General features: G+C 49.1%; 1 protein-coding gene across 9 annotated transcripts; it reads left to right on the top strand.

The window, feature by feature from the left end:
* Positions 1 to 1909: 1909 nt before the first annotated feature.
* On the top strand, positions 1910 to 20693 carry LHX8 (LIM homeobox 8). 9 transcript variants are annotated; one of them, XM_048947073.1, is made up of 10 exons: positions 7468 to 7863; positions 8358 to 8542; positions 9268 to 9441; positions 9721 to 9879; positions 12748 to 12869; positions 14265 to 14485; positions 14953 to 15056; positions 17887 to 17982; positions 19005 to 19188; positions 19961 to 20693. In XM_048947073.1, exons 3-10 carry the CDS (start codon positions 9361 to 9363, stop codon positions 20035 to 20037), a joined length of 1044 nt encoding a protein of 347 aa, XP_048803030.1. In that variant the 5' UTR covers positions 7468 to 7863; positions 8358 to 8542; positions 9268 to 9360; the 3' UTR covers positions 20038 to 20693. The 9 variants fall into 9 exon arrangements, 8 of the variants coding, with proteins under 8 accessions (XP_048803025.1, XP_048803029.1, XP_048803031.1 ...); XM_048947068.1 differs by lacking the exons at positions 7468 to 7863; positions 8358 to 8542 and adding an exon at positions 4756 to 6984; XM_048947072.1 differs by lacking the exons at positions 7468 to 7863; positions 8358 to 8542 and adding an exon at positions 7032 to 7314.
* The last annotated feature ends 262 nt before the right edge of the window (positions 20694 to 20955 follow it).

Raw genomic sequence — 20955 nt, 5'->3', positions numbered from 1 at the left:
AGCAGAACACCTCCAGTGACCCCAACTACAGAGAAAGCAGGATCCAGGAATATATGGAATGTTGCTTTTTAAGGATGATCCTGAGAATAAATCATGTTTCTTCTACACACCTCTTTCTAAATACATATTTTTGAACTCAAATAAAAATGTTATTGTGTTCAAGGTTTTAATCAGATAATTAGTGACAGCAAATTATAGCTGCTCATCCCACTTTGATCTGTTTTGCTGACAGTGTAAAATAAGTATGTAAAACTCAGCCAAGCTGTTGTAAGTCCTCTCTTCAAATCCTAATCACGAATTGCTACATCCAGATAAAAAACCACATCCAGATAAAATTGCTACATCCAGATAAGACATTTCCTCTGCCATGAGCTGAGAAAGATGCAGAGCAGAGTCCCCACAAACTCCAGCGGAGATAAATTAAATGTGTGCACAACAGCTAGAAGTTGGAGGCTCCGAATCTTTGTTGGACTTGAGATTAGCCCCACCTGCGCTCATATCCAGGGCGGTGTAACTGCCTACACATGTCCACATGTCTGCTGCCAGTCACAGTGCGAGTCCTGGCCTAGAAGCCATGCCCCTGCTACAAGGCAGAAGGAAAACATAGCGTGGAGCAGAGGGTCTGCTGGATGGTCCGGGTGCCTTCGCACCACAAGGTGTGGTTCATGTATCTCTCCTCTCACCTGGCCTTTTCCTGAGTGGCGCCCAGCTTCTTCCCCAGCATGATAAGCCTGTCACCCTGAGCAAGCACATATGAACCCACGCAGCAGGGCTGCTCCTGCAGCCTAACAAGAGCTGAGCCTGCAGCTGCATGCAGTGCACATGCAAGGGAGGAAGCCTGAGAAAGGCAACCTGCCACGTAGCCACTGATCTTCAGCCAGTCTGATAGCTGAACACCAAACAGCAAAGGCCACTACACAGGGATGCACCAAAGAAGCAGCCAAAATTAACCTCCACACTTCAGATGGCCAATGATGGCATAAATCAAGAAGCATTGCAGGGAGAGCTCCTAATGATATGCAGGACAGCAGGCAGAGAGCACAGTACCTTGTTTGTCATCTTGGCAAGCATACCAGTGAGCTGTATCCACTCAAGAAGTGTTGCTATGGACTGGACCAGTCGCATCTTGCTGGAAGGATGAGTCCTAACTGGTGCCTTCAGCTGTTCTAGGAGATGTATTTGTGGTTAGGAGGCACGACACGTTCGATCATTTCATGTATCTGCTGCACCAGTCATTCTAAACCTACTTCATTATTCATTTATCATGGGAAGGAGTCCTTCATTATTTCACCTTTGTTCATCTCTCAGTATAAGAGATGCCTGGTCAAACACCATTCTTCTTGTACAAAACATCTACTTATAGCTACCATAGCCAAACAACACCTTTGTAACTTCTAGCACTGAATAGAATCCCTATGTTCTCCTTTTGTGCCTCTGCAGAGATTGAGCTGAGATGCTTGCTATGGGATCCTGCATACCACAATTTACATTGCCACGGAGACATAAAGGAGCACCATATGCCCTGGCCTGTTCCTACATGAAAACATGATTTGGGGTATGATCAGTCACCTTCATGAAAATCCCCCAAGTCCCAGCGTGAACTGCAGATACACCAGACGGGATGCAGCAAAGACAGGGTAAATGTAATTTCTACTTCTGAACCATGATCTTGTCTTACCAGGAAACCCAGGCTCCCAAAATAACAGTGCAAAGCAGGAGTGGATACATAGCAAAAACCACTGCAGAGCATAAACAGTAAAATAGAACAGAAAGGATCCACATCTCCCCTCTCTGCTCACAGCCATGTGGGAGGCAAAAGCAAATAGACCTTGGCAAGAGCATGGCTGGCGTGAGCCGCGCAGGGCAGATCAGCTTTCACGCACTCGTCTTTCCACTTGACCGTGAACTTCAGCCCTGGCTGGGCTCTACATTCTGGGACCCTCCAGCAGTTAGGAGCAGGACAATACGAAGTCCACAGTTCCACGTTCCTGTGGCATGGTGTGCTGAGCACAGACCCGCCGAGTTTTCCATTTTGTAACCTTGCCACTGAATGCTATCAGGGGCCATCTGCTGATGATCTAAGTATCTGAGTGTGCACAACACGGCAGCAGAATGGCAGCAGTATTGCAAGCTCTATAACCCTAACTGCACCTCAGCGCTCCACCAGTTCTAAGTTTTCTTTCATCCCATAATTTCCTCTCTCCTCAAAAATTAGATAAATAGTTCTTCTTCTGCTCGAGCATCAACATTCAGATGGTATTAAAGAACAGCAAAACGTGAGACAGTGAAGTGCTGCTTTGTGTTACAGTCTTGTCTAGGTAACCAGCCAGAGCTGACTCATTTTTGAATGTTTATTGGCAGTGCTTGAAACAGTTGCCTTTGAGATCTCCAGTGATTCCCTCTTCCCCTCTCTTCTCCTCATAACCCAAATGGAAGTAATGAAAAGGCTATTAGGTTATCAGTAAAACGCTATCTTTTGTCAAACTTTCACTGTGGGGCTCGAGGCATATTGAGAGCATAACGTGAGAACGCGATGGCTCTTGGGCCCTGCAAAGCAGACGGTTCTGTGCAGAGCAGTGAGGACAACTCCTGCAACAACATGTATGTGAGCAATGAATTTAAGGTAATGCATGCAAAGTAAAATGCACTGTAAGTTATCAATCTGTTCTGCAACTTTTTCTATAACTTATGCTCTGTAAAACTCTTCTTTCAGTAGCAGAATAGCCAGAGGTCCTGCTGGTCACATCACGAATAGGGCTGGATCCAGATCCCTCAATATCAGAGCTGCAGTGTGCTCACAGATGCACGAGGCACTGAGCAGTGTGCTTTTGTGTAAATGAATATTTGATCTCAGAAAACTTCTACAAACAAGCAGGAGGACAAAAGGACTGTGTTAAACCTAGCTGGCATTTCCCATACCATGCCCTCTGCACAGAAGTACCCGTCTAATTCCAAGCACAGAATTCAACAAAAGTAAATGTCTGGGCTGAAACACTATCTGCACATTTAATTCTCTACAGCAACATCACACTGGCACTAAGTAAAATTTCCCCCATTTCCCCTACCACATGTCAGTCAAGGGTTAGATAAAAGAGCAATGAGGTCCCTTATTTCTGCTTAGGACACCAACTGAACACCTGCAGCTGCACTTTCAAAATAAATTTATTTCAGAGGATTGCAGTAGCACTTTGTACGTACTGGTCACAAAATTATAAATCTTGTGTGAGCCTTGATTTCTTGTTCATACATATTTGCAAATATTCTGGCAACTGTAACCTGTGGGTAGGAAACTGGGATCTGGAGATCCTCTGTGGTTTTCAGGTCTGGTACAAATTAATCACCTTTTCCATGAGCTTCCTTCCCAGCTTGACAATTCAGTAAACAGAACACCTCCAGCTAGGGATGCCCAAATGTGCTTCTTTTGACAGCCGTTTTCATTTTAATTCGCATAGTGAGCACTTTATCAGTCTACAAAGTAAGAAACTAGCCGGGGAAAATTATGAAAGCCTACATTGTGAAAAGAAGTGAATCTGTCCTTTAATTCACACGGCAAGGAAGAGTTCCTTGTAGGGACACCTCACCAGAAAGTCCCAACACAAAGTCTGAGAGACTTTCTCAGCCTCAGAGGTAACACTGTTACCTGATTCCTGTTTTCTACCAAGCTAAGCACTACTTGAGGCAAAGCCCCCTGAACATCTGCAGTTGAGCTCCAGGGGAAAAAAAAATAAAAGATGAAATCTGTGAATAATTAGCAACTTAGAAATCCCTGACTAAATGTCAAGCAAAAGCAAGCACACTTCAAGAGTTCTGTTGTGCTCAGAGTATGGTACGTGTGAGAAGATGGGACTAAGGATCACACCGTGCATGCTGCTTGCCAAAGCACGGCCTTCAGCGTTGGAAAGAGAAGGGATGTCATCCCAAGGCAGCAAATGTAGCTTTTCTCTGAAAAGCATTTGTTGGCGTGTAAGGGAGGGAAGCTTTCATTCGTTGAAACGAGTAACTTCCGATTCCTGCCCTGAGTTGCGCTTGGCATTCGGTGGTACGACTCAGATGAAGGAAAGTCCTGTGAAAGACAAAGGCAGGCGCCTGCTCTGCAAGCGAGCTCACGCGAGGAGACCCTCAGACCCGATTCTCCTGCCCGTAATTTGTATTTGCCCCTGTGCTCACTCTAGGACCTCTCCTTTCTGGGAGCTGTTACAGGGGGGCGTTCGCCTGTCGGAAAGCCGCAGTCCGGGTCCCGCCGCCCTGGGAGCTCCCGGAGGCTGGAAGCACCGACCCCGGTCCTCGGCGCCGGGGGAGCCCGGGACCGTCCCGCACCGCCCTCCCCACGCCCTCTCTCGCCCGACGGCTCGATCTCGGAGCCAGCAGGAAGTTTCGCTTCAACAGCCTCGTCTCCAAATGTTTTTCTTTGCCATCTCAATTGTTTCAGCGCTCTTTCCCTCCAGCCTCCGCCCGCGGCGGCCGCTGCCAACTCGTGCGCAGAGCGCGGCGCGACCCGCGGGGCCGGGGCAGCCCGACGGCGAAGAACGGAGCGCAGCCGCGGAGCCCCGCGCTCCCCTCCGGCCGGTCACTGCGCGCCTGCGGCGCGGAGCGGCGGCTCGGCGGACCGAACCCGTCCTCCGTCGGACGTTCCGCAGAGGCCGGGGTGGGGAAGGGACGACGCGGCCGCCCCTCCGCGGCCCGGCAAAAGGCGCCCGGCGGAAAAAAAAAAAAGCGCTTTGTCCTCACCGGCGGTGACTGAAGCTGCTGCGCGAGACGCTGCGGCGGCCCCCCGCCGCCCCCCGATTCCATCTGACGGCTCAGGTCTGCTGCCACAGAGCAGTGTTTATTCAGCGCGTAAACAAAAGTGAAAGGAATTAAGCGGGCAGATCCGACAGCCCAGGGAAACGTTTCGGGCCCTTCAGCGTGGAGTTACCGCGCTCTTAGAGAAGAGGACGTACCTCCAACGGAAAGCAGGCAGTAAGTTTTGTAGCCGTGTATTTCTGAACATAGTCGATGCTTTCCGTGTTGGTTCTGCTAAGGGCAAAATGCTCTTTCATAACATTCGACTGCTGCTTTATTTTCGTCTGTCCACAACACTTTCTCTGTCTGCATGACAGTATGGTACAACTAGCACAGATGTTTACAAACTCGAAAAGTCAACTTCTATGTAAAGTTTTCACCAAAGCGTCAGGAACACGTAGACACAGCACTCCACTCGAACATGCACAAGTTTCACATACCTGTTCACGGTGCAGGGACCAAGAAGTGCAACAAAGAGTAAAAAGGGCAAAATTACTGCCCTTATTCTCTAGGGCGCTGAAATGACTTTGCACTTCCTCCTGCAGTGCAAGGGCGACTGCCCTTAAAAAATGCAGGCCTGTACCCCACTAACACCCTACTTGTCCTTTGCCTCCTCTGCCCTTACACCTCCTGCAAAGTAAAGAATAAAAACGTACATTGTGTGAGGTTCTGAACTTTGGTGAGGGAGCCACTGTCTCACACATTCAAGTCGGACACAGAAACTTTTCCCTCAGACCCATCTGGCCATTCCCAACCAAGAGACACAGAGCTCCACGCTGGAATAGTCATGAGCAGAAGATACAGAAAATGCTGGACGCAAGAGCTGGAGACAAACGGCCCTGCCCAAGGAAAGTGTGTTACACGGGTATGGAAAACAAGTTACGGGTAAGAGACTGACTCGATTGGTTTACTTCTTGCTAACCCAGTCCAGAAACAGAAATTCAGGAGTAGACCAAACTCTGCAGCTTTCACCAGAGGCTGGAGCCAGGGGGAGTGAGAACTCACAAAGAGAAAGCCCAAGTGTGCTGGCTTCACTTCGTTGCCTGACTTCCGCCACAGAGCCGCCGCCAATCCATCCCCTCCACCCCCATCCCCCCGAGATCAGGATGCTGAGACCTAGAGATGAAAAGCCTCCAGATACCCATAGGTGGGCAAATGTTAAAGCATGAGAAAGAGAATGCCTGAGACAGAAAAGGCAATGTGCATGGAAGTCAATTTTGTCCCCACAGTTATCAGCTCCGCATTTTAACCCATCTCTCCTTTCCAGACAGCTTGCTGGCCAAGAAAGGGACCGCGTGGACCTGGGCTGCACAGAGAGCGGACCGCACGGAGTCACGGCAGCGTCTGCTGGCGGTCCTCGCCTTGCCCTCGGGGGGCGCGGGGACCCCCGCGGGACATAAACGAGCGGGGAGGTGAGGGTGCGAGACCGGGCTGCGCAGAGGAAAGCTCATTTCCATCCCGCAGGGCGGACCGCGTTCCCCTCGGCAGCGATGTGAAACACCGCGAGCGGAGCGCCGCTCGCCTCCGCAGCCCCGCGCTCAGTCCAAACCCGCCGCACCTCCCCGGGTCCGGCTGTGGCGGAGGCGCGGGTGGGTCAGAGCCTTCAGCCGTTGTTCCGGGGACACCCAGAGCGGTGGGCGACGACAGCGGGCCGAGCCCGGCAGGGCAATCGGAAGCGGCAGCTCAGATTGTCCACAGTTTGGTGTCGGTGTCAGCTTTTTGCAAACAGACCGCGGTGCCACGTTTAATTTCTCAGCAGACCGTTCGTTTTCGCTGTGAATACGTTTTGCTGGAGCTCCCTTCAGAAACAGGCGTCCCGCCGCGCGCAGTGCTCCGCGGTACTTTTTTTGCTCGAGAAGCCCAATGCCAACACCCTCTCGTTACAACTCTTGCTGTCCGCGCTCAGCCCCGTGCCCTGCCGTCACATATTTAAAAGATCTCACCTGCGCGCAGATGATTAGCATTTCCTCCATCTGTCCTTGCATTACTTCTCAGAGGAACAGACGAGGTCCCCCATCGGAGGGTCCTCCGCGCTCCCACCCGGGTTCTCCGCAGCGCTCTCAGTCCCGACGGGACGAGGCCGAGCACGGGCCCTCCCAGACCGCCCCCGGCAGCTCCGCTCCCCTCGGCCCGCTGCTCCCTGACACTAAGTTCTGTGCGGCCGCCTGCTTTCACCTCCTCAAAAACGATGCTACGCTAGCGGTACTTACTAATATTCCGAGAGAGGGTAACCGAAGCGAAGAAGTTTAGACAGGACTTTGAGGAAGTAGCCGAGCTTCACTGTCTCCGCCTGAGGTCCCGAGGCGCGTCGTCTTCGCGTCCCTCGGTGGCTTCGCGTCCCCGGGGCCGCCTATCTCCTGGCCGCGGGATCGGCCCCGGCCGGACCCAGAGCGCCGCGCGGGACCGACGCGGCCGCGGGAACGGAGCAGAGCGCGGGTGGGGCCGCGGGGAGCCGCGCGGGACGGGCTGAGGGGCGCGGTGCAGTCGCGGCCGCGTGCACCGAGAACGAGAAGAAACACCGATAAATCTCCCGTGCGTTTTTTTTTCCTTCCTCCAGCACACATCTTATGAATTACTGCTGCGCGTTTTGCTATCGCTGCGGGGAACAACGCGCGAAAGGATTTTGTTGGCTCCTGACGCTGTGTTTATCAGAGATTAAAGGTGCGCGTGCAGGAAGGCGCTGCTTCACAGAAATCCAAAACGCAGCCTTCCGTGAAGCGCACGCCAACACTGCGCAGTAAACTCGTTAGTACCGAGGGGAAAGCATCGAAGGCGCAACGAAGGGCGCTGCAGGGGCCCCCGGCCTCCTCCACGGCTCTCTGCCTCTGGTTCCTCCACGTCGCATCTCTCTGGCGATCCCCAGGGCAGGTGCCGCTTTTCCGCGGTGCCATCTGGAATAGGCGATAGCTCTCGTGCCGTGCCTCGGGATTTATCTGACGGGGAAGGTCAGGCGGTCAGGACGGACGGAGAGAGATTCTCCGCCGCTCGCCTCCTGCAGTGGCACTCCCGGCCGCGTTTCGACGACGGGGGCCGTAGCCGTTCCCTCCCCTCCGCGATCCGCTCGGCGCCGTGGGCGTGCAGGTACCCGGGCGGGGAGACGCCCGAAAGCCGCTCCTAGGTGTGCGCGGAGGGCCGCGGGGCCGCTCGGGGATCGGAGTCGCTCCGGACCGCCCCGCCCGTCGGGGCGCAGAGTTCCCCTGGGGCGGGGAGCACGGGGGGGGGGGGGGGCAGGCACGGCGGGACGCAGCGCTCCCGCTGCCCAGCACGGCCGGACGGCTTCCACCGCGCCGTCCCGAACTTCGCTGCACTTAGAGCGAAGCACCGCGTCCCCCAGCGTCCCGGCTACGTTACTGGGCGGCAGCTGTTGGGGTCCTAATGATTTAAGTGAGATTCTTTTCGGGCTGAGGGGTTAGAACGCCGCGCAAGCGAACGGGGTGCAGCGGTACATGGAGTTCCGTCCCAGTCTCGCAGACAGGGCCCCAAACCCGAAAGAAAGGCGAAAGGGGAGTGAGGAGTATGGGGTTCATCCTTTCTTACAGCGCCTCAAAAACTGAATTCCCTTTTCTCAAACTCAGAGCATTACCGCATAGCGGCAGCTCTCTCCGTTCGCCTTGTAGAAAATTCACCATCTGTCATCGGAGTAAGCTCGCAAAGAGAGGTGCACAGGACAGGGATGTAACGGCAGTTTTAATTAGCGTCACCTGCCCGGCTCAGCACGCGCGGAGCAGCAGTCCGCGGCTATCGCCGCCACCTGCGGCGGGTGAGCTGCTCATTCTGCACCGTCCCGAGCGCGGCAGTAGTCGGGGAAACTCTGGGAGGAGAGTTTGTAATCGTAGTAAAAACGCGCAAGTAACACAGGGAGCCCCCCCGTTAGGGGACGCGGCCGGGTTTTTGGGAGTGCTGCGGTCGGGCGGCCCCGAGCAGCCTCCAAATGCAGCGCAGACGAACACACCAGTGATAATTAGCAACAGGCTGAGTTCAGAACAACGGCCTTTGGTCACCTCAGGTGTTCCTTCTTTAGCTTAACGAGAAAGGTTTCATAATGGAATCCGGGCGGCGAAGGCACGCGTGAACACGGCGCAGACGGCGCTTGGAGTGCGTGAGCCGCAGAGCTGTGCTCAGCTGCGGGGCTCGGAAAATCCCTCCCGTGCACCCGCACCGCTGCGTTCCTTCGCTGATGTGGAGGGAGATGCAGCTCGAATTTTTGTTTAGTCTCGGGGGGCTGGAGGCGGAGAAGCTGTGACAAACGACGAAGATAAACGGGGAGGGAAGGCGGGGGGAAAGAGGAGGAGTATGTGGTGTCCTTTGGGTTTTTCCTTTTTTCCTTGACGGTGCTCTTTGCTGTCTAACAGCTCCAGTGCGGGTTCGCTGCCGCGGCAGCGCTCGGAGGCGGGTTCTGCGCGGGAGGGCAGAGCAGGCAGGCGCGGAAGGCCGTCCTCGCGCGGCACGGCCCACCCCCTCACACACAAAACTTTTTTCTGGCAGGCGCTGAGGGCAGAGGCTCAGAGCGAGGTTCCCGGAGCAGCCTCGTGGCGCTCCGCCGCCCTTCGCGGAGCTGGTATGCGGTAGGGCCGGGCCATGTATTGGAAGAGCGACCCGATGTTCGTGTGCAGGCTGGAGGATAAGGACCTGCCCGCGCTCGGCGGCCCCTCGGAGAAGGTGAGCGGACGCGCGCCGCTGCCTGGTGCGGGACGGGACCCGGGCTGTGTGCTCCGCGGCCGCCGGCGGTTCCGTCTCTCCCCGCTCGGGTCCCTCGGCCTCCGCTCGGCGGACGAGCTCCGGCTCCCGCCGTGACCCACCCGTGGGGCTTCGGTGCGGCCCCGCAGGTGCTCGCGGTCGAATGGGTCGGGCCGGGCGGGGCTCCCCGCGGCGTTCCCCGCTTCTGCGCGAGGCCGGCGGCGGATCGCGCTCATAGAGCTCTCCGTGCGCTCCCCGCAGGAGAGCCCCGCGGCGGCCGACGAGGACTCCTGCTCTTCCTCCGCCGCCCTGTCGCCCTCCTCCTCGCCGCGGTCCATGGCCTCTGGCTCCGGCTGCGCCCCCAGCAAGTGCGTGTGCAGCAGCTGCGGCCTGGAGATCGTGGACAAGTACCTGCTGAAGGTAAGCGCGTCCCGCCGGCCCCGCGCCTCTCCACCGCCAAGGCGGCCGTATCGGTCCCGCACCCCGAGAACCGCGGGGAGGGCGGAGCGCCGCGGCGGGCACCGCGACGTGCGGGGAGGGGAGGGACGAGCTGGGCCGCGGGGCTCCGGCGTCTCGCAGCCGTGCCGCGTCCTGCGCATCTGACGGCCGATTTGAGTGCGGTGGCAAAACGCGATGGCGCTGCGGGCGGACGGCCGAGCTCTGAGGAGTCCTGCCCTTTCTCTCGCATGCTTCTCGTCCGCTTTCCTTCATCGCCGTTGCTGCGCAGTCGGCATCCGTAACATCTGAGCCTGTTCTTCGACTTGCAGAGATGAGTAGAATTACTGCAGAATCGGACGTTTTCAAAGCTCTGAAGCGTGCGTCTGTGAGATTCGGGCCTCACAGATCTGAAGCGATACCTGTGTTGTGAGGACGCTCTCCTGCTTTAGGGCTGCGTATCCTTCTCGTGTTTCATAAGGGAGTGAGAAGGAACGCTGGTGTGGGTAACGTGTTGGTTGTGCTGTATGCTCCTGACAAAGCAGTTGGTAGCACTGACCCGTTCGTTGTTATCTTAAAGAACTCAGTGCGATGCTGTGAATCTGAAAGGAAAGCAGCGCCTATTCAGAAGGTGGAAACTATGTATTCTTTCAAAAAGGGGTTCTAGTAATTTCTGAGAAGTTGGCATGATTGAAAAGTGTTTTTGCTAGTTTTAGCATTCAGGACTAAGCATGATTATTTAACAAAAGTGTGGCTTTGAATATAAGATGTCAAGGCAGTTCGAAGGTGGCAATTTTCCATCTGGATTGCAGCCACTGAAGTTATGCTGGGTCAGAGTCCTGCCTTCTGTCCTTTCAGAAGTGAGATTAGAAAGTTGTGCTTTAGGTCGCTCGATTCCAACAGATGCAGACTGAATTCATAATATATCCTGCAAAGTGGAAGTCTGTAGCATCACCGAAAATGTGAACGTTCTTTTTTTTAGGTAATTTTCTTTAGAGTCCAGTTGTAACGAGGAGGTCAAAGGAATGCGTATGCCAGGTCGGCACTCATTTAAAGCAGGGTATGCACAGGTCGTGGAGAGCTTCCGCATGCCTTTTGTTCCGTTAAACCCCGGACACCTTTGTATGTGCGTTTGCGCTCGGAGCAGGATAACGGAGCAGGGATGACAGAAAATTGCTTCTGGTTCTGTGAACTCCAGCGGCATTCTGCTTGCTCATCTCCTGAATGTTGCTATCTGCTCTTTGAGAAGTTGTGTAAATGCAGCTCAGAGCAAAAGATCCCCAAATGACTATTTTGACTTCAACTTAAACATCATTCCTTTCTGTATAGATAGGGAAAGACAACCGGGAGACGTCTTACTGATCTGCAGCAGTTACGTCTCCTAAATTCAGCCCCGTACAATGATAAAGGCAGGTGGGTGGCATCACGTCAGCCGTGTGACAAAGCTCTGTGGAAGAGCCTGTGCCGAGCAGTCCGTGCGTGGGGCTCCGTGCAGAGCGGTGCGCGGCTGCCTGCTGGGCTGGAGGAGCTGATCCCCTGGCAGCCCCGCTGTGGAGCGCGCTCAACCGGCCCTGGTGCTGCCGTCCTTTTTGCCTGCACTGTGCCCATCTAACAAAATAGTTGAGAGGATCGATTTGGTGACAGCTGTTATCAACGATTTCACATTATACTGTGGTGCAAATTTGTCAGTGTGTGAAACTATGGCTGCCAACGAGGATAGATCTTGGGAGAGCACCGGGTGACTGCGAGCTGCAGTATTACATGAAGGATGACTGCAATGGTCTGCCTCAGCCTGACCCGTCAGGCAGCATCGCGTTTTCTCTGTGCCTTGTCTGGCAGCGCTCTGACGGAAGGCAGATCCCTGCTTTGCCATTCCTCATGTAAGGGCTGGCAAACCTGCTGTTCCCTATTGGATGGAAAATTGGTGCGGAAGTTTTTAAAGGAAATAGTACATATGCAAACTTGTTTATTGCTTGGTTCACATAAGTTTTCCCGTTGACGTTGTTTGGATCACAGAAGTTCTCCTGTATGATACAGAATTATGCATGGGGTTATCACTTAATTTTTTTGGTCATTGGGAGTACTGGATTTTCAAATGAAATGATTTGTCTGATGGGTGGTGCAGAATGTCTGCACAATGAAGAATTATCTTTACAAGAATGAAGAAATGAAAATTCTGGGTAACTTATTTGCCCAAAATTTACCCATGGCTTCTCAAAGCCCCTGATTTGCTGCTGCTTTCCAGGCTGTAATTGCACTATGGATATTATATTTTAAACAATTTTTGAATTAGCTGTAAAACAACCGCTGATGTTTCAGAGCTCCCACTCCGTTCACCAGCTGTGCTTACCAGCCGTCTGGTAAGATGCAGCTCATGTTGTGTTTCTACTTGACAGACTGTTTTGCTTTTTTTCTTCAGTGTTTGCACTGTAAAACTTCAAATCACTTTGCAGATTTTGTTCATTGTAGACAGATTTTGCAGGTTGGGAAATCAGAGTGCAAGTTAGCAGTAAGGTGATGCTAGAACTTGCTCTGTTAACCCAATAATGTGAGGACAGAGCCAGGCACCAAATATCCACATGGAACTTGGATCTCCTGCTTCCTCTTCCTGTGCTTTGAATTACAAAGCCATGAAAGCTTATTTTGAAGACTTTTGTCACATTCATTAGCCCCTAACACATGCGGTTCTATAGGCAGATTTGCCTTGAGGATTTATTTTCCGTGAATCATGGCACGTGTCATTTCTGCCTTTTTCTGGTTGCATGAAAAGAAATAAATAGTTTTTGTAAGTACAAAGTACGCATGCTGGCAGCGCAAGCTCTGAGGAGTACTTTTCTTTCGGTGTTCTTGCAGGTGAACGACCTCTGCTGGCACGTTCGCTGTCTCTCGTGCAGTGTTTGCAGAACGTCCCTCGGCAGGCACACCAGCTGCTACATCAAAGATAAGGATATCTTCTGCAAACTTGATTATTTCAGGTATGCCGTGCAGCAGTAGCACTTTATTTAACAAAATTTCACGCTTGCTTGTTTTGCTTAGTCTGTAAATAAAATGGGTGCTTAGGTTCTCACCGCTCGCTTATTTACACGCATATAGTTTATCACTTTGTAAGCAATTAAATGGATATTTATGGCAGAGGGACCTGGAAGCCCTGCACCTGTCTGATGCAACTACATAACAAACCTTTTACTTAATCTGTGCCAGCTACTGAATTTCTAGTCACTCACCTCTATGGACACGAAGCAGGGGTGGGTGTTAGTCAAAGTCTATCAAAATAACAGTAAATTTAGTTTATGTGCAAAGAATCGTTCTTAGTGTAATGCTGACTAAGATGACAAGGCCAAGCTGAGATGATTTTCTGCTCAGACTAGCACTTGGGTATGAGACTTAGGATACCACATGCTGTTATTAACTCCAAGTCAGTCTTTTAACCTTTAAAAAGGATTTCAGCAGCTACACCTTTCTAGGATCAATTTGATTTAGAACGTGAGGCATTCTTAATATTAGGATCTAATTGCATGAGGGAGAATATTATTAATTCTCAGTGGCATAGAAAGACACTTATGGCCTCAGTGCTCAAGATAAGAGAATCTTCAGTGCAGAAAGCAGGAAGAAAATTTGCTGTGACCACTAGTACTTTCCTCAGGCAAAATATTTATGGGATTCACATCTGTACAGAGAGTGGATTATTGTCAGCTGAGGCTGAGGATGGTGAACTTCAGGGGAGGAAAAACAAAGTTATGTTCATTTACGTAATCCAACATAACCTGGCTGTCAGTTTCCTCTCGAAAGAACGTTATACAGTAACAGTGTAAATATTTGCCTGTCTTTGAACTTCTATTGAAGATGATAAAATCATAAATGTGATGATAACTCAGGAAGAAAAGGAGGTGCAGGCTCTCTCCCCTTCAGCAGAAGGGGACAATGAACAGTGAAGGCTGCTGTAGCTAAGTAACCTGGGCTGCCTGTATAGTGAAACGTGTTTGAATAACCGGGGGAATTTCGAGCACGAAGCCAGCTGTTCCGATCTCCCACCCACAACTTTACAGAGATGACTTTCATAAAAGGAAAGGCGAGATTTGTGAGTTCACGTAGCAGTTTAAATGCTTTAATGTTGTTCTTTGCTGTAAGTAAATTATTAACTTTTATAGGTCAGTGGAGATCTTGCCTTGAGTTATCAGATGCGACCTTGCTGATTTTATTGCTGTAGAAGCACGGTTACATGGTCCTCTGGCTCTGTGTGGTCAGTCTTCTTGCTGTGGATATCAGCTGTGCTTCCACATCCACTTTCTTCTAACCTTGCTGGAGCAACCATTGTGCCTGGGTTGGCTAGCATCTGACTCCAGCCTTCTGTTGGCCTTCGTTGTTTGCAGGCGGTACGGCACGCGCTGCTCCCGCTGTGGGAGGCACATTCATTCCACAGACTGGGTCCGAAGGGCTAAGGGAAATGTGTACCACTTGGCGTGTTTTGCCTGCTTCTCCTGCAAAAGACAGCTTTCTACTGGAGAGGAGTTTGCTTTGGTTGAAGAGAAAGTCCTTTGTAGAGTACATTATGACTGCATGTTGGACAATCTGAAAAGAGAAGTTGAAAACGGTAACGCTGCTTTTAAGAACTCTTTGTGGTTAGTTTTAATTAAACTGTTGGGTTTTACTTCATCTTCCGTCTTAAAAGAGCTAATTATCCAGCTTTACTAAGGCTGGAAGCACAGGTTCTTGAATTAAAATAATGTGCAAATTACTTAATGTTTTCATATATATATAGAGAGAGGGAGAGAGAGAGAGAGAGAGAGTTTGTGTAACTTGTTTCCTATCCTAAGGAAGGCAAAGCTTATCTAGTTGATAAAATGTCATGCTGCATCTCTTTCCTCTGCCAATCTGCAAGGGAGTCAGTTGGGGAGGATGGGTGGTGGCGTCAGGTCAATTTAACTTTGAACAAAACATGGCTTTTCTGCACGTGAAATTCAGCTGGCCAGCCACTGTGAGTTGTTAGACGACCATCTGATTTATGAATAACATCATTTTGAATGCTTAGCAGACAGTGTCTTCTTTTTAATGCTTCAGGTAATGGGGTTAGTGTGGAAGGAGCACTGCTAACAGAACAAGATGTTAATCATCCAAAGCCAGCAAAAAGAGCTCGGACCAGCTTCACAGCAGATCAACTCCAGGTAGAGGCAATGCTAAAAACTCGAGTACTTCAGGTTTATGCAGGATGTAACTTCTGAACTGATAGGAAATCAGATGCATATGTGGGGGAAGAATAAGCTTGTATGCTTTATACTTTTTCAAAAACTATCAAGACACGGCATGTTTCTGGAATAGTTTGTTAGCTCCAGCGGTTTCATATGAAATAGTTACCCTTCGAGCTTTTTATTTCCCTGGGGGCAGCCAGTAATTCTGCAGAGTGGAAACAAAAAAGGTTGATCTACTTTGATTGCTCGATGAAATCTATTTCAGCAGACATTTACATCACTGCACATAATAAAGAATATTTTTAGAGTTACGTAATATGAAGAGTTGCACTAGAGATGGGTACTGGATATGACTTCAAGACTTTAGCAGGCAGGAAGCTTCGATTTTATTGCAGTGCTCGGTGAAGGACTGCACAAGTTTGTGTTCTCAGAACAACAGGTAAGCGTCGTGGGTTCCTGTTAATGTTCACATGAATACAGCTCAGCTCCTGTCAAGTAATGTGTTGTTTCTCTTTGTTTTATAGAGAGGAAGGGGAATAATTGCATGTTTATATCTCGTCGTCATTTTTCCTACATGCTTGTCTTTTAGATCATGTCTTGGCTATGTTGATGTGCACCGGAAGGCAGGCTCTTAGTAGGAACTCATGTCTGCTGTCATTCCCTCTTTTCTTCCCTTTCTCTCATCCCTCCCAAGGTGCTCCACAAGCATGCTCGATCTCAAAGTATCTCTGAGCTTTGCTGCTGCCTGTTTAAACATACTGCCTTCTGTAGACTTGGTGTCATGTTTCAAGAGCCCAGCTTCAGTATGCAATGCTGCATGTTTGAGAGTGAAGGGAGCTGGCAGCTCTTTCATGGAGCTGAGTGGAGTGAAATAGAGGCGAAGTGCATTTGATGTTCTTGGCAGCAGTTTTTTTACTGTCCAATTTGTTCTTGATCATGCATTATCAAAACATGTTTTCTCAATATCCTGTTATATGAGCTCAACCACGAGTTATGTTCCTTTCCAGTGTCAGGACAAAAGGGAAGTGAGAGCCTTGGAATTCTGGAAGTATGAAATCAAAACTCCTGGTAGGGCTATGCCTGCCCCGTGGGGGTGGGAGCTGCCTGCATCTGCTTTGCTCTCAGAGCTTCTTGTCTTGTTGCTGTCTTGACAAGAGTTGACTCTGGATTGCCTCAAATATGACTAATTTCTGCCTCCGGATCACCACTTCACCAAGTGAGCCTGTCAGGGAAAAACAGCTCGATCAGTGCCAGCTCACTGTGAGGAGGGCAACAGCGAGACCAGGTTGACACTTCTGAATCTGCAGTGGAAAGGAAGCAGCTTTCTCCCTAGCTCTAGCTATGTGTCTTTCATGTTCAGTTTATATTCCCTTGTGAGTTCCTGGATGCACACTGTTACTGCAGTGCTCATTTTCTACTGTTCTGCTTTGCCACGTGCCCTTGTCTGTAGTAAAAGCGGTCAAGTCTAGTTATGCACTGATTATCACACCTTGGTTTAACGTGGCACGTGATTGTATGATGCTTGATTTGCTGTTTGATCCATGACTGAAGTCAAGGTGCTGTTAATCTAAAACAAGAGCACAACCTAGAAGGGGAGTAAGGTGCAAAGGCTCTGGGTATCAGGTGTGAATTTCTGCAGGAAGGAGACTTTCCCAACACGAGCTGAATGAACATCAGGTCCAGCTCTCGGAGTAGGAACTGGATCCAGGCCTTCTTCTGTTTTGACATCAGTTAAACTTCCGTGTTTGCTTTTTCCGTTTTACTGGATTGTAGCCTACTTCAGCAGATACGAGATCTTTTCAGACGCTTGCTGTCTGCTCAGTGCATCTGTGCATCTCGGCACCTGCTCTTGACACAAGACCTCCAGTAGTGTGCCTAAGGATGTAGAAGGATGTCTGTGTTTTTAATGTTCTTTTATGGAACTCAGTAGGAAAGTAAATAGTTTAAACATTCTGAATTTGAAGAGTAGTTGTCTGAGCTCCTCAGAGATGAAGCAAGGCAAAATTTGCAGACCATCAAGGAACAAAATCCAGAAATGAGAAACTGCAGTTTACTAAATTGCTGAAGAAGTCCTGCAGAAATCTGTGAAGTCTTACTTCTTAATTAAGGTAAAATCTTACATGTTCCAGAGCTGTTCAGGATGCAGGTCAGGTTGACATCTACTTCCTCAAGAACTGCAATTCAGGTGATTAATGTGATGATTTGTAACAAAAGATGGGTCCAACCAAAGAGCTGCATAGCACAGGTCTGTCAGGGTGCAGCCTGAGTGCCCCTCACATCACTGGGAAGTAAATGCAGTACGAGGAGCTTCCAAGTTGCCTCCGTTCTCCACATAGCTGGAAAGAGCATCAAGTTGCTCTGTACGGTGCGAGAGGCAGGTAGCAATTGACAAGCTCAAAGAACCCAACCAAAGCTCAATTCCTCCTGATGCCATTTGCTGTGGCCTGCTGCTGTAACCATTCTCTTCATCAAGTGTGCTTGAATTGCTTCGCAGTGTGTTTTCTCACACAGCCCCTTTAGTACAATCACAACTGAATGCTGCTTCCATTTCTGACTGTTTCCAAGCATAATTCATTTTTCATAAAAGTCGCGGTTCAGTTAAGCAGTATAAGGGGCTTCTATTTTGGGTGTGAATTTAGTGGATTATTTAAAATATGTTTTTCTCCCTTTTACTGGGGACTGTCTGGGGACTAGAGATTACAACAGTTCCCTTAGAACAGAGAAGGAAAAGGATCACAGTCTGAGAGAACTCTCTGTTGCCACCCTTGGGACTGCACAAAAAAAAATCTAACTCTTATCTTTTCAGGTTATGCAAGCACAGTTTGCTCAGGACAACAATCCAGATGCACAAACGCTTCAAAAACTGGCAGAAAGAACAGGCCTGAGCAGGCGCGTTATACAGGTGACTGCTCTACGTTACAAATCTGCCACTCATCTGTTGGAAATGCTCAGGGGCAGTTTAACAATTAGTGTAGTTATTGTGAGGTGGAGAAAGATCTAATGTGGTGGCTTATTAAAACTGTTCTTAGCTAGGAGTAGGTCTAGAACCAAAATGTCACTGTGAGCAATTTGCAGTGTTGCGCTCTGTATGGAGGATTAGAAATTGTCAAGGAAGAAACTTTACTGCCTGAAGAGCAGTAATTGGCACTGAGCTTCTCATAAACATAAATTCATGAATTCAGTAGCACGTTCTTAAGAGCTGTGCTTTCTGAAGATGATTTGTGATATACAGCAGACATTAGGACCGATTACCTAGCGATCTGTTTTAGAGAGCAGAGGTAAAATATATGCCCAAGCCATTTAAAACTGAGAAACACAAACTTAGGTTCTTATGGTTCTTACTTTGCCTGAAGATTCCTCTTGGCAGCCATCACATTCATGCTCTTTTTCTATATAAACGTATTTGTTATATTGATTTATAAATTTATATAATTAGAAAGAAGCTTGCTGTTCCCTTATCTCCTCCTAGCCCAGGAGATCTGACAGATACACAGGAATTAGGTAGCTGGAAACTGTGGTAAAGCTTTTGAAAAGTTGAAGCTCACGCACTTCACATGGAAAAGAAAAATCGGTGTCCCCTGAACAATCTGTTCCTGCCAGCAGCGTTGAGGCGCAGGAGGTGGCTGCACCCCTGCCATGCCCCTGCATGCAGCAGCTGTGGGTGCCTAGCCAGGCGCCTGCCCCAGCAACCACGCAGTCCCTCGCAGTGCCTGTGGGCCATTTGTTGCTACAGAAGCTTTCCTGACTTGCTCATATGTGTGCTTAAGGCGCCATGCATCTTCAAAGTAGGTATTTCTTTTGGACTATCGGTGCTACATTTGAGGCCCAATTAACTACCTGAGCTCTGAGGTTTATATCAAGTTAATGTCAAAGCAGAATGCGACTGATCTGCGTGATGCAAATCTTTTCCTTTTTTTTTTTCAGGTGTGGTTTCAGAATTGCAGAGCGCGCCATAAGAAACACGTTAGTCCTAACCATTCATCTGCTGCTCCAGTCACAGCAGTTCAGCCCTCCAGGCTGTCTCCACCCATGCTAGAAGAAATGGCATATTCAGCATATGTACCCCCAGATGGGACTATGTTAACTGCCCTGCACAGTTACATGGATGGTAGGTACAACTTTGCACATCCAAGTAAAATCATTCTTGACTGTGGCAAGAGCAGTTTACCAGGCTCCCATTAAAGAAGCTTACCAGAGTTCTTGTTTTATGCTTTATAGAATATCTTAATACAGTATTTGCTCTCTGTGCCTTGTGAAGAAGGCACTTGTATCAGGAGCACTCACTGCAGTAGCATAGCTGAAGGTCTGGGTGTGAAGACTACTTCCTGTGCTCCCTCCAAACCATGAGTATTAGTAGCAAGAATTCAAACAATTGTTTTTGCAGCATTCATGCTGTATTTTCTTCAATATCTAATTTTAGTGAAAACTGTTGACCAGCCACTCCTGGACCCTTACCACATGAACTGTAGGTGTACTGAAAACTTGAGCTTCCTTCGCACTAACAAATAATGGGGGCAGCTTTGCTTTAAAAAATGTTATTGTGTGTTATTTGTCCTGATGTGTCAACAAATTGGGCTCAAACTCATGACTTGGAGTGTCTGAAAGATCTGGGAGGCCTGGACTCTCAGCTGCACGTGTGGCCGGAGCTCATTATTCTCCAGAGTGGCGTGAGGTGGGCTGTGGTTGGAGGCAAGTGAGCTCTGGGCCTGAAGTATGGGGCTGGTGGAAGCAGTTGTGATGCCACCCGTGCCTCCTGGCATCAGACTTGTTTAGAGAACAGTGCTTCGGTGTGGTTCGGTGGTTGGGACCAGTGGGATTTTACTAGTTTATATTTTTCTACTTCCGATGAAGCTGACAAGTAAATCTTTCTGTTTTTGTAGCTCATTCACCTACAGCTCTTGGACTCCAGCCTTTGCTACCCCACTCAATGACACAACTGCCAATAAGTCATACCTAATTTCTCTCCATCAGGGATATAAGCTACTAAGGATGTAAGCTTAAGTCACTTACTGTGTATGAAAGTTACCGTTGGAAAGATACTGATGTTAACTTTTTAGTTAACAACTAAAACATTTTCAAGAACGTTTTTGCTGCCCAAGTCTGTAAGTATACATTTAGCCTGCAAGACACTTTTATGGATTCTGCATAATTACATATTACATTGTTTACAAGCCTTATTAAACATCTTTTTGTATTGTCTGGAAGTAGATCACTCTAGTTATGTATTTGTTAATTTATTTGTCATCAAAAGAGCACTTTGCCTAAAAGAGAGGACTGACAGTTGTGCAAAATGTTTACAATTCTTTGTGAGTTTGTAGCTTATCATTAGTTTGTATTAGTAAGTTATTGCTGAAAGTATTACTTGTATTTGAGTTGTATACAGCCTATATGTTAAAGCTTATTTCTGTGAATTTGCAAAAATAAATTTTGGTTGCAAATATTTTCAAAATGAACTAAATAAAGTTTCTGCTGTAGCATGCTAAGCAAAAGCGTTGCTGTGTCTATGGTTGAACCGTGAGCATTTGTGAAGTGCTTAACTTAAATCCTCAACTTTAAAAGAAAACTCCAGGTTACACCTGGTATGCTGCACTAGACTTTTTCAGGAGTGTTCACCTGTCTCAATTGATCTGGAAGATGTTTCTAATGGGTTTAGATTGGTCTTGAAGCACAAGAAATAGGTGCCTGCTTTAAAGTAAATATTCACAAAACAGCAGTTTTCTTCAGAGTGAGGTTGCACACTTGCACAGCAAGGGAAACTGTGGATGCACAAGATAGGCTTGACTGTGATTTAAGTCAGTGAGTGGAGATCTGCTTTCATATTTAGTTGTATACTGCTTCAGCTTCTGCTTTTTTCAATGGTTTTACCTTTGATTTT

Source organism: Lagopus muta, chromosome 5 (assembly GCF_023343835.1).
Source record: "Lagopus muta isolate bLagMut1 chromosome 5, bLagMut1 primary, whole genome shotgun sequence".
NCBI lineage: Eukaryota > Metazoa > Chordata > Aves > Galliformes > Phasianidae > Lagopus > Lagopus muta.
The sequence above is the reverse complement of the archived record's forward strand: the minus strand, read 5'-3'. Positions and strand labels throughout refer to the sequence as shown.

Coding starts and splice junctions, on each gene's coding strand:
- LHX8 (XM_048947068.1), top strand. CDS start 9,361: ATGTATTGGAAGAGCGACCCGATGTTCGTGTGCAGGCTGGAGGATAAG. Junction 12,870..14,264: donor TGCAAACTTGATTATTTCAG/GTATGCCGTGCA, acceptor CGTTGTTTGCAG/GCGGTACGGCACGCGCTGCT. Junction 14,486..14,952: donor GAAAAGAGAAGTTGAAAACG/GTAACGCTGCTT, acceptor TTAATGCTTCAG/GTAATGGGGTTAGTGTGGAA.